Source organism: Lepisosteus platostomus, chromosome 13 (assembly GCF_059453375.1).
Source record: "Lepisosteus platostomus isolate fLepPlt1 chromosome 13, fLepPlt1.hap1, whole genome shotgun sequence".
Classification (NCBI taxonomy): Eukaryota; Metazoa; Chordata; class Actinopteri; order Semionotiformes; family Lepisosteidae; genus Lepisosteus; species Lepisosteus platostomus.
The window spans coordinates 11,847,128-11,861,949 of NC_142623.1; the positions used below are offsets into that span (position 1 = coordinate 11,847,128).

Sequence of the window (14,822 nt, forward strand, 5' to 3'; positions counted from 1 at the left end):
CAGCTTTTATTGGACATGATTGATTCTGGCACTGCGGCATTTCAGTGGCTTTCAGTGTGAAGCTTTCCACTGCTTTAAGCTGAACCATATTGGCAGGACATTTTTTTTTAGATTCACACTTTGGCAAGGAGACGTGAAAGCTTTTAAGGGCCTGAGTGTTGTAAACTTTCTTTATCCTGAAATAAGTGGTATTGTTTGTGATTATGTATTATAGTACTTTATTAGTATGCTATTATTTGCACTGGCTGGCCCTGTGCCAAGCAGACACAAAAGAATGGTGTGTGTGGAGGACACCAGGACATCCACAGGATCTTTGATCCATTAAACAGTCTTGATCAGCTGTATTTAAACTTCCTAGTCCCCGATCTAAAAATAGACAGCTGATCTGCTGTAGAAGGAAAGGTTGAATCAGGCAACAGTAATTCAACCCAGATGGGAGTGAGGTGGCATAATACAGCAATGACATTTTCCACTTCTTGATTCTCTTATTTGGTATTTATTTTATAATGAAAATTATACAGGTCTGTGATTTGTGTTTACTTTCTGGCTGGCTCTGTTAAGCTCTCTGAAATGTTAAATAATGGATTGTTACAAGAAGCAACTTGCAGCAAGTGTGTTAAGAGCATGCAGTTGCCACAAATTATTGGACTAAAGCATTAATTTTCATCCTCTCACAATACTTGGAACCATGTCAAGGAACTGTAAAACATGTAAAATGTAGAATTAGAAGTCTTCATTATATGATTCTGCTCCCTAGTACTTTGGTGATGCGAACTAATGCAATTATTTTCATAATAAAACATTGATTGTTTAATAATGTATATAAAGTTAGTGTTTGTTGTTTCTGAAATATTTCTCTTCAATCCACATCTATCCATGTGGCTGCATGGTGGTACAGTGGTTAGCATTGATGCCTCGCAGTGCTGGGGCCCTGGGTTCAATTCAGGACCTGGAGTACTGTCTGCGTGGAATTTGTATGCTCTTCCTGTGTTTGTGTAGGTTTGTGTCCTGGTGTGAATGTGTTCGTGTCTGTGTGTGCTTGTGATGGACTGGTGTCCCACCCATGGTGTATCCTGACTCGTGCCTGTTGCTTGCCAGAATAGGATCTGGCTCCCCCACAACCTTGAACTGGAGGATAGCTGTTAGAAAGTGGGTCCATCTGGTAACGGAAGGCTGCTTATTCAGGCTAAAGCTCATGGTAGCCCAGCACCTATCCCAGAAGTTTCAGGTTCCAGAAAGGCACACCAGACCACATTTTCTTCCACATTTTTGGAAGGCAGGGGTGAAACAGAAGAGCCAGGAAAACACTGATTACAGGCAGAACTTGCAAACTCTACACAGATGAACTCCAAGTCCAGATCAAGAGCTGAGAGACAGCAGGACCAACAACCACACCTCTGTGCTGCCAAGTTTCCTGGTTGCTTGTCCTGTATTCTGCCAGGATTCTTGTTTTTTTTTACCTTATTTCTTGTAGAGGGGGTGTAGAAATGTTCTTAAAACGCTGATATCGCATTATAATGGTCCCCACTACATATCATTGCACATTCACCTCTATTTCCTTATATAATGTACTCATGGCTATCTTATACAAAAACAGAACCCATATTCATTTACAGTCAAGTGAATTTATCAAGTTATTTCTCTGATGGCAAACTGACCAAGATGTCAATTCCATGGTAACTTTGCATCTGTCCCACCCCCACCCCCACCCCCAATTTCATGTGGGAACCTAATTAACCAAATAATGACAGTTATCTCTATTTGACACAATAGGTGTTCTGTCTGTAGTGGGAGGTTTACAAACACATTGCCCTCTGGGATAGCTGTATTTTAAATGTGGCCAAGGTGAACTCTGTTCTTAAAAATTGTCTTGAGGCATTATAGTAAGTGTGAACTGTGCTCTATAGCAAAACAACTAAGTGCACAAAATGGAATCCAGTTAGATGCCCCATTCTAGACCAGAGCTCCCTTTGCTGAAATTCAACTGCATTGGTACAATATACAAGCTGCATGCATTGATTTCTAGTAAATGGAACAAACAGCACTGCTGCTGGGAGGAATAATTTAATTACATTCGGCAGGATCCATCTGACTATGAAATCGGACATGACCGATTGATCAAAGCACAGGGCAAAACATATTGATCACCAAAGTATCCTTTGACAAACTCAGACCCGCCCAGGAAGCATCACAAAACTACATATATAGCCTACCTAGAAATTTATAAGCAATGTTGGAAGTCTCCAATCATGATCTTCTAATGAATTGTATGAGAAATAGAAAATAAACCACGTGATTTTTTTTCAATCGCGGTGTTCTTTGAGTTTCTTACAAAGTGTTAATGGATTATCAAACAGTTTTGAACTTATTTTATTATTTCTGCTCCTCTAGCATCAATTGAATGCCCCCCTCACCCCAAAACCATACCCACTCCTATCAGTGGTAACCCCCTGTGAGTCTCCCAAAGACCAGTGTCCAGGAGGAGACTTCTTAACAGAAGGTGTTGAATGCTTAGAAATCCCATGACAAACTTCCTTTCGAATTGGTGACTCTTTTTAAGCTTTGCACCCGTGGGTTCTCACACTGCCATTTCTGGACCTGAGCAATGATAAAACTAGGGGCTGCAAGTCTGAAACCCATCAAAATCACTGAGGTGAGAAGAGATTGAAATAAATACCCTGCCTGATTTTCACAAGATAATACCCATAGTGCATGTCTCAAACCTTCTGGAAATAAAGATGGTCTAGAACGTGTAGATCTTGTATTTTGAGGTATTGAGGCATCTTGATGTAATGTAGATGTAGATAGCTTAACATAAACAAAGGGCCATTAATTGATTTAAAGAAGGATGCCTTTCCTGCCTCATTTTGATTTGCCTCAGACCACACACACTTGCCTCAGATAGAAGACCTTATATCTTCAGCAGAATGAGACAAACCGGTATGGATATGCTTTATAAAAGAGGCCACTACAAGCTGTGTCATAGCTCACTTTACACTTTTTCTTAAATGCCTGGTTTTTACATTACAGTTTAACCCTCGGCAGCAGCGGTACCGATTGGTACAGCTGACTTGACCGAGGGAACTGGGATGAAGACTAAGATCATGTTCAAGGGCACAACAGCAGTGTCACCATGGGAACTGGTCTACTACCCCAGTCACTGCTTTAAGTGATGTCAAAAATGCTTTCCTTCACCGAAACGCCACAGTCAGTCTACAGAGCTTGTTTCTAGGAATCCGTTACGCCGGATTTGTTTTTTTTTTCATTGTCTCCTGCTGTTTATTCTATAGCAGTCATGTGCCAAACTGTTTAGATGGATCTTGGCAATTGAGTGTGTGTGATTGATTATATACCATCAATTTACTATATAGAAGTATTGATATGTGAGCCAGGGAAACTGCCTGCCTGGCTCAGCAACCATTGCCCTCTTGATCCTGCAGACGCAGAGTTCCAAAAGGTTCAGGTGGAAAAAAAAAGGGGGGGGCAATCTCGATAGAACACCATCAGACCAAAAACGATGATGTGATGTGAACATTTTGGCACCCGTGCTGCATGGCCCATGGGGATTTTATTCACCGGCGCCCACTGCACATCGCTGGAAGGTAACTGGCACTGACTCGCGGATTGATTTTCTGGGGGTAACTATAAGTTCTGTACAGTCGTCGGGCCGCTTATTTTGGTTGAAACCACAAGTAGCTTCTGAAAATCGTGGGTTGGTGAAGGTAGCTTTGAAAATGTGACAGAGGGATATTGACATCGTGGACTGTTCTGAGGAAAATGTGTCTTAGTTTATATTTTATCTCACAAATGAATGGTAAGTTATTTTTGTTGCATGTGTTGCTTTATAGCTGTCGGCTTTGAGGAATTGCTGCGGGCGTCTAAAGACGTAAATCTCTCTGGTCTTAAGGTAAAGATCATTTTGTAGTTTATTGATAGGTGAATTACAAGGTATCCTCCTGAACGCAAGCTTGCAAACTCTTTCTGGTGCATTAACGTTTGTGCATTTGGTGTGCAATTCGGGGCAAGCGGAGAATAGACTTTCACAGTCTGCAGAACCATGAACCTGTTCCAAGCACTGTATGTATCTTTCTTTGGTATTGCAGCATGCAAAAGCTCAGTATCCTTTTTAAATGAGACAGGAGTGTACAAGAAAATAATACAAAATAAAAAAACAGTAGTGTAATTTTTAAACTAAAAGCCCTGTTGAATTGATCTAAAGAACAATAGCTAATGATGTGACATGCCTGCTCCATTCTGATTTGGCTCAAGTCACACTATGTAATGACAAGTGCTTTTTATGATGAGCAGAATGAGACAGAAGCTGGATTGTTGGGATTTACAAGATCCTGCCATGGGAAATCTAAAATGTGTATTGCAAATGATAAAATATCCAACTGTGATTCTCTTAATTTTCCATGTACATTTAACTTCAACTTTCATACCCAATTTAGACTATTTAAAATGTCTTTAAATCAACTATTAAAATATTGCAATAGTGTATTCATTTTTTTAAGACTGTAATAAAATAATCCTTGTCCTTTTCCATTATATTGTGTAAGAAAATGACTTTTCAGATGCAAAGGTTATATACAGAGCTGAAAATATTAACCATTAAATATTCATTAGCAAGTTTTCAGATGCCAAAAGATGTAATTTTGCAACATAGAGGTCTCATATAAAATAATGTAAATTTATAGCTTCTCTGAGAAAACTGCCTTATGCATTATAGAGCCCACTTTACTAAAATGTTCCTTGCATATTGGAGAGGGCAGATGCAGAAACGTGCTACAATTTGTTGTTATTATTGTTATTAATATGTAGTAATAATCCAGAGTCTCTTTTTGTATTTTGGAAGCAACACAAACTCCTACATTTAACCTTACAAATGTTTCCAGAAGAAATCATTTTTAATATTACCTTGTCTCTCAAAGCTTGTCTTTCTCCTCGAGAAGTTTTTTTGCCAGGCCGGTTCATAAATTCCCCTCTGAAGGCTGCCTCTTATCCACAAATTGTGTTGTTAATAGGTTTTTAAATTGTTCACCCATTACATAATAGCAAACGGCGATTCAATCAAACTCTCACATCCCATGTTAAAATACAAGATCATCACAGAAAGTCCTTTAAATAAATGATCTATGATCTATAGCTTTTCCTCTTTAAGTCCCAGATTCAAAAGAAACGGTCAATGACAATAAGCTCCTGGGAACATTGTGCCGCACCAATGGTGACCTGCATTTCAGACTGTATATGCTTTTAGACCCTAAAATGTCTTTCTCCCCTATAATCCCTCCCATTCTGCTCTCTGTAGCCCTTGCAAACAGCCATCTGTGTTGTGCTCTCTCAGGTTAGCTCACAGGAAGGCCAGGCTGAAGATGGGTGACTGGAACTTCCTTGGGGGAATCCTGGAAGAGGTGCACATCCACTCCACCATCGTGGGCAAGATCTGGCTGACCATCCTGTTCATCTTCCGCATGCTGGTGCTGGGAGTGGCGGCCGAGGACGTGTGGAACGACGAGCAGTCCGAGTTCATCTGCAACACGGATCAGCCCGGCTGCCGGAACGTCTGCTACGACAAGGCCTTCCCCATTTCCCTGATCCGCTACTGGGTGCTGCAGGTCATCTTCGTGTCCTCGCCCTCCCTGGTGTACATGGGTCACGCCCTGTACAGGCTGCGCGCCCTGGAGAAAGAGAGGCAGAAGAAGAAGGTGCAGCTGCGCAGGGAGCTGGAGGCTGTGGACCTGGACATGGCGGAGGTGAGGAGGAAGCTGGAGCGGGAACTGCGGCAGCTGGAGCAGAGGAAGCTCAACAAGGCGCCGCTGCGAGGATCCCTGCTGCGCACCTACGTGATGCACATCGTGACCAGGTCCGGGGTGGAGGTGGGCTTCATGATGGGGCAGTACGTCCTGTACGGGTTCCAGCTCAGCCCGCTGTACAAGTGCGAGAGGGACCCGTGCCCCAACGTCGTGGACTGCTTCGTGTCCCGGCCCACCGAGAAGACGGTCTTCATGATGTTCATGCAGTGCATCGCCGCCGTCTCCTTGTTCCTCAACATCCTGGAGATCATCCACCTCGGCTACAAGAAGCTGAAGAAAGGGATTCTGGACTACTACCCGCACCTGAAAGACGAGCTAGACGACTACTACGTTAGCAAGTCCAAGAAGAACTCTGTGGTCCATCAGGTCTGCGTGGGCACAAACACCGGGCGCAAAGCCACCATTCCTACAGCGCCAAGTGGCTACACTCTGCTCATGGAGAAGCAGGGTGAGGTGCCCGGGTACCCCATTTTGAACCCGTCATCCGCCTTCATTCCCATCCAAGGGGATCCTAACGGAAACACGAAGAGCTGTCCGGAGAGCCAGAAGGAGTCTAAAGACGCCAATCCCAGCCCAGGGGAACGAAACAGCAACTCGAATTACACCTGCGGTGAAGCCAAATCACCCCCTATTGATGGGTCCACTCCGCCAAAGCAGGACGACCCTGAGGACCATTCGCACCTGTCTCATCCCGAGGGCCCGGGCGAAGCGGTGTCCTCCATCTACCCCTTGCTCCAGGGTGACCCGGCCTCCTGCCCGACCCTGGCGGTCAGCTCCGGTCGCAAGCCGCGTCGCGTCAGCGCGCCCTGGAACTGTTCCACGGTGGTGGAAAACACCGGCTCGGACGGCGACGCGGCGCTCGGGGCCAGCCAGCGCCCGCGGTACAGCTTCGGCGCCACGCGAACACGGGCAGCCTCAAAGTCCGATCTCAAGAGACTCAGCCGGCCAGACACCCCGGACTCGATCGGGGAGTCGAGCTCGGAGTCTAAGCACAGCCGAAACTGCGACAGCCCGCAGACCGTCTCTCCCTCCCGGCGAATGTCATTGGCAAGTAACGCCAGCAGCAGGCGAGCCCCCACCGATCTGCAGATCTGAGCGTTAGTTTGATACCTTATCTATATGTTCACAGTAGTGTGCAGTAGTAGGGCTGGGCACAGCGAAGGTATTTGTTGCATGCAGTAATCACAGCCATGAAGACTGCATACAGTACTCATGAACTGAATGCTTGTTCCTTAACCATATGGTGTTCATGAATCGAGTGTTCATGAACACTGCATGGTACTCAGGCTCTGAAATGGCCTGAAAATACAAACTTTAGTTAATTTCACAAAAATTATATTCTTCTGTGTCGAAGATCGTGTTATTTTCAGGGTCTATTCATATAGACCTTTCAAAGAAAACCCCCCCACAGTTTTGCCATTTGTTCTGATGTCTGGGCAGCAGGATCCTGGGCCTTTTCTTAACTTCTCCTACTTTGATCATGTGGCCAAAATAGTCTTGGAGGGATGCCTGCGTCTTCAGGTTTTCACCGAAGCAGAACTCTCAGGCACCTAGTGGACACCAGGCTAGGGACACGGTTCCTTTAGTGTCAATTCAATTAGGATGGAAAACTGGCAGCTACAGGTATCCTTTAGAATCAAAACAGACAATCCAAAGTACCACACTTATTAAGAGTGCTTTTTTTAATGTGCCATGTGCTGAAGTATGTATACGTGTGTATATACTGTACAGCATATGATATGACTAGAGCAGCATGGAGGCACAGTGGTTATCATGGCTGCCTTACAGTGCTGGGGAGGTATCTGCATGGAGTTTGTATATTTTTCCATGTTTGCGTGGGTGTCCTTTGGTGTCCTTTGAGTGCTTCGGTTTCCTCCAATAAACATACAAGTTAATTGGCTTCTTGGATAACTGGCCTTGGTGTGAGTGTGTGCGTTTGTGCCTGTCAGCCCTGTGATGGACTGGCGCCCCGTGCCTGTTGCTCGCCAGGTTAGGCTCCGGCTCTCTCATGACGCTGAATTGGAAGAAGCGCTTAGAAAATGGATGGATGGATGGATGATAGAACTGGCTTCAGGTATGCCTTACAGTGATACAAATTTTGACTGTTGAGGGAGTAGCTAAAAATCTGAAAACTGAAATATATACTGTTGTTTGTTGTTTGGGTATGGTACACATTTTTTTCGATATTTCACAGTATATTGTCAACTTCCACAAATCAAAAATAAAAGTTTGTCAAAGCAAGATACTCCCTAAATCGCTCAATTCATCCCCCAGAAGTCATTTTAAATCTCTAAATTAATGAAAGGGATGGCTTTCCATCCGATCACAAAAAAAATACTTTTTTAATTCAGTAGTGAGTATAAGTCAAAGAAAAGAAATAAGACTGAAAATGTTAAGTTTCAGACAATACCGTGCAAACGTATGGGCAATGAAACATTTTATTAACCTAATCCAGCTGTATTATTGTGTTGGTTTTTGTTAAGGCAGAAAAGTCCTCTTTACCAAAACAAAATTATATATATTCTAAAATGTCACAAACAGCCTTGTCTGCACTACTCAACTCTTCCACTACACAGAGCTCATTAAGGGGTGCAGTCAATGAACAAGAATTTATTTCACTGCCCATATACATCAACAGTGCTGGGGCCCTAGCTTCAATTCCTGTGGTACTGTGTGGAGTTTGTACGGTATGCTCTCCCTGTATTGGCATGGGTTTCCTCCCACAATCCAAAGACATACTGGTGGGTTTATTGGCTTTTGGAAAAATTGGCCCTGGCATGAGAGTGCGTTTGTGTGGGCCATGTGATGGACTGAAGTCCCATCCATGGTGTACCCTTGCTGGGATAGGCTCTAGCTCCCCTGCGAGCCTGTATTGAATAAAGAGGGTAGAAAATGGATGGACATAGACCGTATAAGAGATCACTTTATTGGCCATATAACAATTTCTTGTATTAGGAATTGGTCTTTTTGCATGCCCCAACTTGCTCTCCATGAGACACACAGACAGGGAGAGAAGCTTGAGGTCAGAGTGCCAGGTCAGCCATTTATATGGCACCCCTGGAGCAGTTGGGGTTAAGGGTCTTGCTCAAGAGCCCAATGGAGTAGCATTCCTCTGCTGGCCGAAGGATACAAACCGGCAACCTTCGACCCACAGGTGCAGATCCTTAGCCACAGAACGACCACACCGCTCCTCCATAGTATAGTTGTCAATAGTGACTTTTCTTTATAAGAACCATAATTGGCATTTCTTAGATGAAAGCCAAATATAATAAAAGGGGATTTTATCAATTGAGTTGAAAAGACACGCTTTCAACAGTTTGGCAATTGTCTGTAAAACACAAGACGAAGCCTTCAACTCTGGGTTTAAAATTGTAAATAGCGGTTAGAGAGCCCAGCCCTATCAATGTATGGACTACAGTCTACTGTAAACAGCCATACTTACTAGAATCTTATAAAATATACTGAGATATTACATAAGTAAATTCAACTTGTTCTGTTTTCTTTCAGATCACCCTACTGCAGCTTTCCTCCATCATGAAAAAGCATTGATTTTATAGTGGCCTACAGCTTAATGAACATTATGCACAATAAATCTAATCATGTGGAATGGCCTCTTATGAGTATGTGCTAAGCAAGGGGTTACAGAATGGCATTTAATAAAATGCCAGCAAAATGACTTTGAAAATAAGCTATGGCTACTTTGCACACTTACTATCTATTCTGTAGACTGTCTCATATGAAATGTACATTTTTTGATAAATTCAGATAGAAACATGTTCATGTCTGCTGTGATTTTTTTAAACTGCCAAAGTCAAAAGGAAGAAGGGACTGGCTCCAAGCTTGAGATAAGGTGTTTGACATGCCTGACAAGGAATGACACTGAGAACAATAGGTGACAGAAACACTTTCATTCCTTAACAACAATGCCAAGAAAATCTGTTTTGTTGAAAACAAACATTTTCTTTACATATACAGTTATGATCTTTACCATGTAACACATGCCAAATGAACAAATAAATGACTAACAGAGGTAGCTACATGTTTGCATCACATCCAGGTGCTGTTGACTTAAAAGGAACAGCAAAAACCAAAGCTAATAACAGGTGTTCAAAGAGTGGGAAAAACATATCAAATCCCAGCATATAAGAATTAGCATCAGTGCAAAGTGTCATTTACATACTTGTATACTGTACCTTTACAGAAGAACATAATGGTTAGAAATTACAGAAACGGTCTTGCTCATTTGGCTGCTAATAGTGTATTAAATATCTATGAATACTTAAGATATTTAATACAGTATGTTTAACTTTTTCTGGTATTTACTAAACTAACAAAAACAAAGTGAATAATTGTTTTACTACTATATACAGAAGTAGGAAAAAGAACAGGTCTTCCTTTTTTTGGTATTAACGCAAGTAACAAAAAGATTAATAAAGTGCGTAATATTACTACAATTTATACAGAACTATGGAAAATAACATTTTTCACTGTTTCCAAACTATATTATTTATTGTAACTCTTATGTGCGCTGTAAACCACATCAAGCATTCGGATACAGGATTAGAGTGTTCTTTCCGAACTAGTGCTCTCATGGCCAGCAGGAACCCCTTATTCAGAACGCCCCTCTTCTTGCAAAGGCTCATATTGTAAAAGCTGCAAAGGCACAGAAACATGTCAATTAGAGGTCAATCAGCTTTAATGTTTTAATAAAAACTCAGGAATCATGCAAACTGTTTCACTTTAGTGAAATACTGGAGCACTTGGAGCTATAAATATTAAATACTATATAAAGGAGATAGAAATATTGACCACCTACTTCATATACCAAGCCCTCTATTGCACTCTGACAAAAATAAACAGATCACATATTCCAGGGAACATTTCAGCTTAATATAAGGATACAGAAATTCATTTCAAAGTGCCTTGAAATGCTTCCCGCATATGAGGGAACCCCGAAGTGCAGCCCCTTCCCGAGCAACACACAGCAGCCAATAACTCATCGGCAACTCCACTACTCAGATCGGGTTGGGAAATGAGAAATTACTTCAGTTACATTAACGGGGGGGATTCTTCAGAATCAAGATGATACAATCCCAGAGTGGAATTCAGATAGGACACCAGGTTGAACAACTTTACTCACATAAACAGTGCCCAGAGATATTTAATGGCCAAGTAATCAGGACCCTGGTTTAATATCTCATCCAAAGGATGGAGCATCTTGCAGCATAGTGTCCCCCAGTCACTATGCCAAGGTATTAATCTGAACATTATGGTCCAGATGAAAGAGCACCACCTATTGGTGCACCAACACCATTAACCTGGTTTTCCTTGGTGGTCTCCCACCCCAGTACTGACCAGAAGCATCCCTGTTCACCCTTTAAGCTTTGGGGAGATCAGGCTACAACGGAGGACATCATCACTGTCCAGTATCTTGAAGAAATCTGTACAAACCAAGTACCTTGTTCTTTAGCTCTTTGTTTTCCTCTAAAACGAGGTCATATTTTTGCCTCAGTTCTGTAAGCTCAAGGCGCAGGGTTTCTACATCGGCGGCCTCAGGCCCAGGGACCCCCAGATGCTGCCTCAGAAAGCTGGCACAGGAGTCAAGGCTGGTTGCTCTTTGACGCTTAAAGGGTGGCACACATTGATCAGACATTATCTTGGCAATATACTTTGTATCCATTACATTCTTTTTCCCATTCATCCAATTTCTAACCACTTCATCCAACTCAGGCAAGCAACAGCTGCAGACAGGATACACCCTGGCTGAAACACCAGCCCATCATGGGACTCACACTCACACTCCTTTAACCTACCACTATTATTTTGGATTGTGGGAGGAAACCCACACAAAGCCGGAAAGAACATACAAACTCCACATAGACAGCACCTTAGGAACAGAACTGACCCCAAGGTCTCAGTGCTGTGTTGCAGCAATGCTAACTATTGCACCACCATGTACCCCTAACTTCAAATAATGTAAAGGCAATTCATTTCTTTTAGATTGCAAATATTAAAGATGTTTCAAAAATACAACAGTATGACCATATGATTTTCCAGAAATTGCTTTTAAAAGATCTTGAAAAAGTGAATTAAAACTAACAGCCTTTCTAAACTTATACTGGCACTTCTTTAGGAGTAGATCATAAAGAAAATCAGTAAACTCTTAATCCTATTAGGATTTGTTTTGAAGACAGTCTCTCACAGTATACCTTTGCAGTTCATCTTCCTCAGATGAATGTGCTTCCTAATTATATCTGACTCCCTGTTCAAACATGTCCTCTGTCTGATTGGGGAAGGGAGCAAGTGATCAATGGGTTTATGGATTTTCTCCCCCATCAGGGAGAGTGTGCACATTAGGAATAGTTATTAACTAACGAAACAATTTGCAAATTTAATCATGAGAAATAAGGACATAAAAAACAAATTACACGGCGCATTAATAAATGTCAGCACAACATTACACAGTCATGACAACTCATGTTAATTAGCCTCCAAAATCAAATTAAAATGAGCAACATTTGATTCACAGGTTATTTAAGCCATGTTCTTAATTAGTTTTAAAATCTTGATATTAAAGCCATATATTAAAGTACAGTGACTCCCAGATTTATCCATCACCCTGTAAAAAAAAAAAACCATCACAACCGAACAGAGTTACAGCTTTGCTTACAAAAATTCTGAAAAAAAAAGTTTAAATGCAATATTAAAAGCATTATTAAGAAAAAGTGGTTCTGCTTTTTGTAAGTGCAATAGAAACCTCTGGAACAATACAGAGGCCTCTGAAGGGTTCCCGTCTCTGGGGAGTAGAACTGCATCACATGGGTGAGGTCAGAAAACTGTTTGAAGACAGCAGGAAAATAATCACTCATCTCCTCAACTTCTGAAATGATTATGAAAGAATCCACACAAAAAAAAGTTTAACCCATCACTTCCTATTGTATTTAAAGCTATTATCATAGTGACAGCCCTGCCAGGAGGAGGACAAAAGTGTACCAAGCCCCTCCAGGCCAAGAGACAAGCAATTCAGGCAACTGGAAATCCAAAAGCCACAAATGGAGATCTCGGACACAAACCGACAGCTTCAGCATTCAAAGTTGCTGAAAAACTGTCTGGCTGTGGTCTCAAATTCCAGTGAAACCTGAAGTGTTTAAAAACTACCATTTAATGTCACCTGCATGAATGAGGTATTCCTGGCCAGGTTGCAAGGAAGAGGCCCCTTCTGAGCAAAGTGCACAACAGGAGGAGACTTGGATTTCCCCAAACGACACCCGAATGACTGGTTCTGGATCTCTGGGTCCTGGAGCCCTTGCTAAGACTGGGGAGTCACACAGTATTCCTTCTACCAAGAAGCTCAAACTTGGTCAAAAATGTACATTCTAGTAGGGCAATCACATAATATACACCCACACTAACAAAGAAAAACTTTGCTGGGTACTATATATATATATGTTCTAGGTTGGTCATCTCAAACTCCTGACCTCCATCCAGTCAAGCATTTATGGTTGGAACTCAAGAAGGCAGTTAAGAAACAAAGGCCTGTAAAGGATTTAGAGTAATCCAAGATGGAGGAAAGTTTAGAAACTAGAACTATGCCAGAAATGCCTAGTACACTACAGGTGGGGTCTAGTCAGTGTAATCCCTGCCAGAGGAAGCTTTACCTTTACAATTTAACTACAGGAGTATGAATAAACACACACCTTCTGTTTTCTGGACTTAAATTATTCAGGCCAAATACAGCCTTATGACTTAAGGCAGATATTCTCCATGTGCAAATCTTTAATGATTTTAGGTTGCTATTTCATCCTGGACATTAACAGATCTGGAGCAGTTAGGCAATGCAATAAGCCAAGATCTGTTTATTTCCCCCCCAGAAGTACTGAAGGATACTCCAAAGCATTGTTGGGCTTCTCCGTTTCTTCGTATAGGGCAACCAGCACTGCAAAATGAAAACATAAAAATGTGAGTCCGTATCTACTCAAATGCTAAGATACCATTAAACAGCTAATGCTTAGTCGAAGGCATATCCTGAGATAACGCAGCAAACCAACCATTGGTGAGGCTGTCGAGCACCCCGGCCTTTTCCAGGTATCTTCGGAACTGCTCGCGTTTGGATTCGGAGGCCTGGAGTTGGGGGACAAAGCGAGACCAGAGCTTCAGCCTGGGCAGCGCTAGGGGGCGACAGCGCACCGCATGAAAAGGTGAGCCGCCGCCGCACGCAGAAATTAAACCTACGACGTGTTTATCAAGTATATTATTTCTAGGGAAACTATTCAAGGAGTATCTTGCAGCCTCATGCAATATGAGCACGATTAGTATAACGAATATAAAGCATAATAATAAACAGTCAATTCTAATTGTTCGAAAAATAACCTACTGCTTACATTTCCTCATATGGCCTATCGGTATTAATTAAAATAGTTTTGCAGACAGCTTAGTTTAGGCCGCTGGACTAAAACGAGCTTTCCTCAAACTTTACACAACTTGAAGTTATTTTGCTCCCTACAGTACCACTTTCTAACAAATAAGCTAACAACGGCGACAAACAATAAACGGATTAACAACGGAAGGGCGCTTAGATCGATTACTACCTGAAATGAGTTTAATTAATAGTTAAAAAAGATTTGTTTTTCAATTAAACGAACTGTACTCACTCTGTAATGCGCCATGTTGGTGAAACACTTTCTCTTTCCAAACTGTTTCTAAACTGCGTCTCACACCGCGCAGGCGCAACCTTTTATATCCGGCCCTAACAAACCGTAACCAGGGGTTACAGTTGCTCGGCGATTGGTAGTTTCCTGCTTTTTTTAATACAAGTGGTAAACAAATAGTTATATTAAACAGCCTATTAAACTATACTGAACATCAAAAGAATCATTACTATAAAAAATTCAGCAAGTTATTATGAGGAGCATCATTATCTTTTTATAGCATATGAACTGACATTTTATATGATATAACAGACGTGCCGGGTGAATTCATCATGCTAATTAACATTTGTCATTTACACAT

General features: G+C 42.0%; 2 protein-coding genes across 2 annotated transcripts; one reads left to right on the forward strand and one right to left on the reverse strand.

Moving 5' to 3' along the window:
* Positions 1 to 3,270: 3,270 nt before the first annotated feature.
* gja9a (gap junction protein alpha 9a) lies at positions 3,271 to 9,587 on the forward strand. Its single transcript, XM_088603131.1, has 3 exons — positions 3,271 to 3,602; positions 5,345 to 6,910; positions 9,321 to 9,587. Exons 1-2 carry the CDS (start codon positions 3,553 to 3,555, stop codon positions 6,906 to 6,908), a joined length of 1,614 nt encoding a protein of 537 aa, XP_088459257.1. The 5' UTR covers positions 3,271 to 3,552; the 3' UTR covers positions 6,909 to 6,910; positions 9,321 to 9,587.
* Positions 9,588 to 9,702: 115 nt separating this feature from the next.
* On the reverse strand, positions 9,703 to 14,598 carry mycbp (MYC binding protein). The gene is made up of 5 exons (XM_088603132.1): positions 14,465 to 14,598; positions 13,862 to 13,934; positions 13,701 to 13,749; positions 11,272 to 11,401; positions 9,703 to 10,466 (listed from the first exon to the last, which is right to left on the reverse strand). Exons 1-5 carry the CDS (start codon positions 14,477 to 14,479, stop codon positions 10,422 to 10,424), a joined length of 312 nt encoding a protein of 103 aa, XP_088459258.1. The 5' UTR covers positions 14,480 to 14,598; the 3' UTR covers positions 9,703 to 10,421.
* Between the last annotated feature and the right edge of the window lie 224 nt (positions 14,599 to 14,822).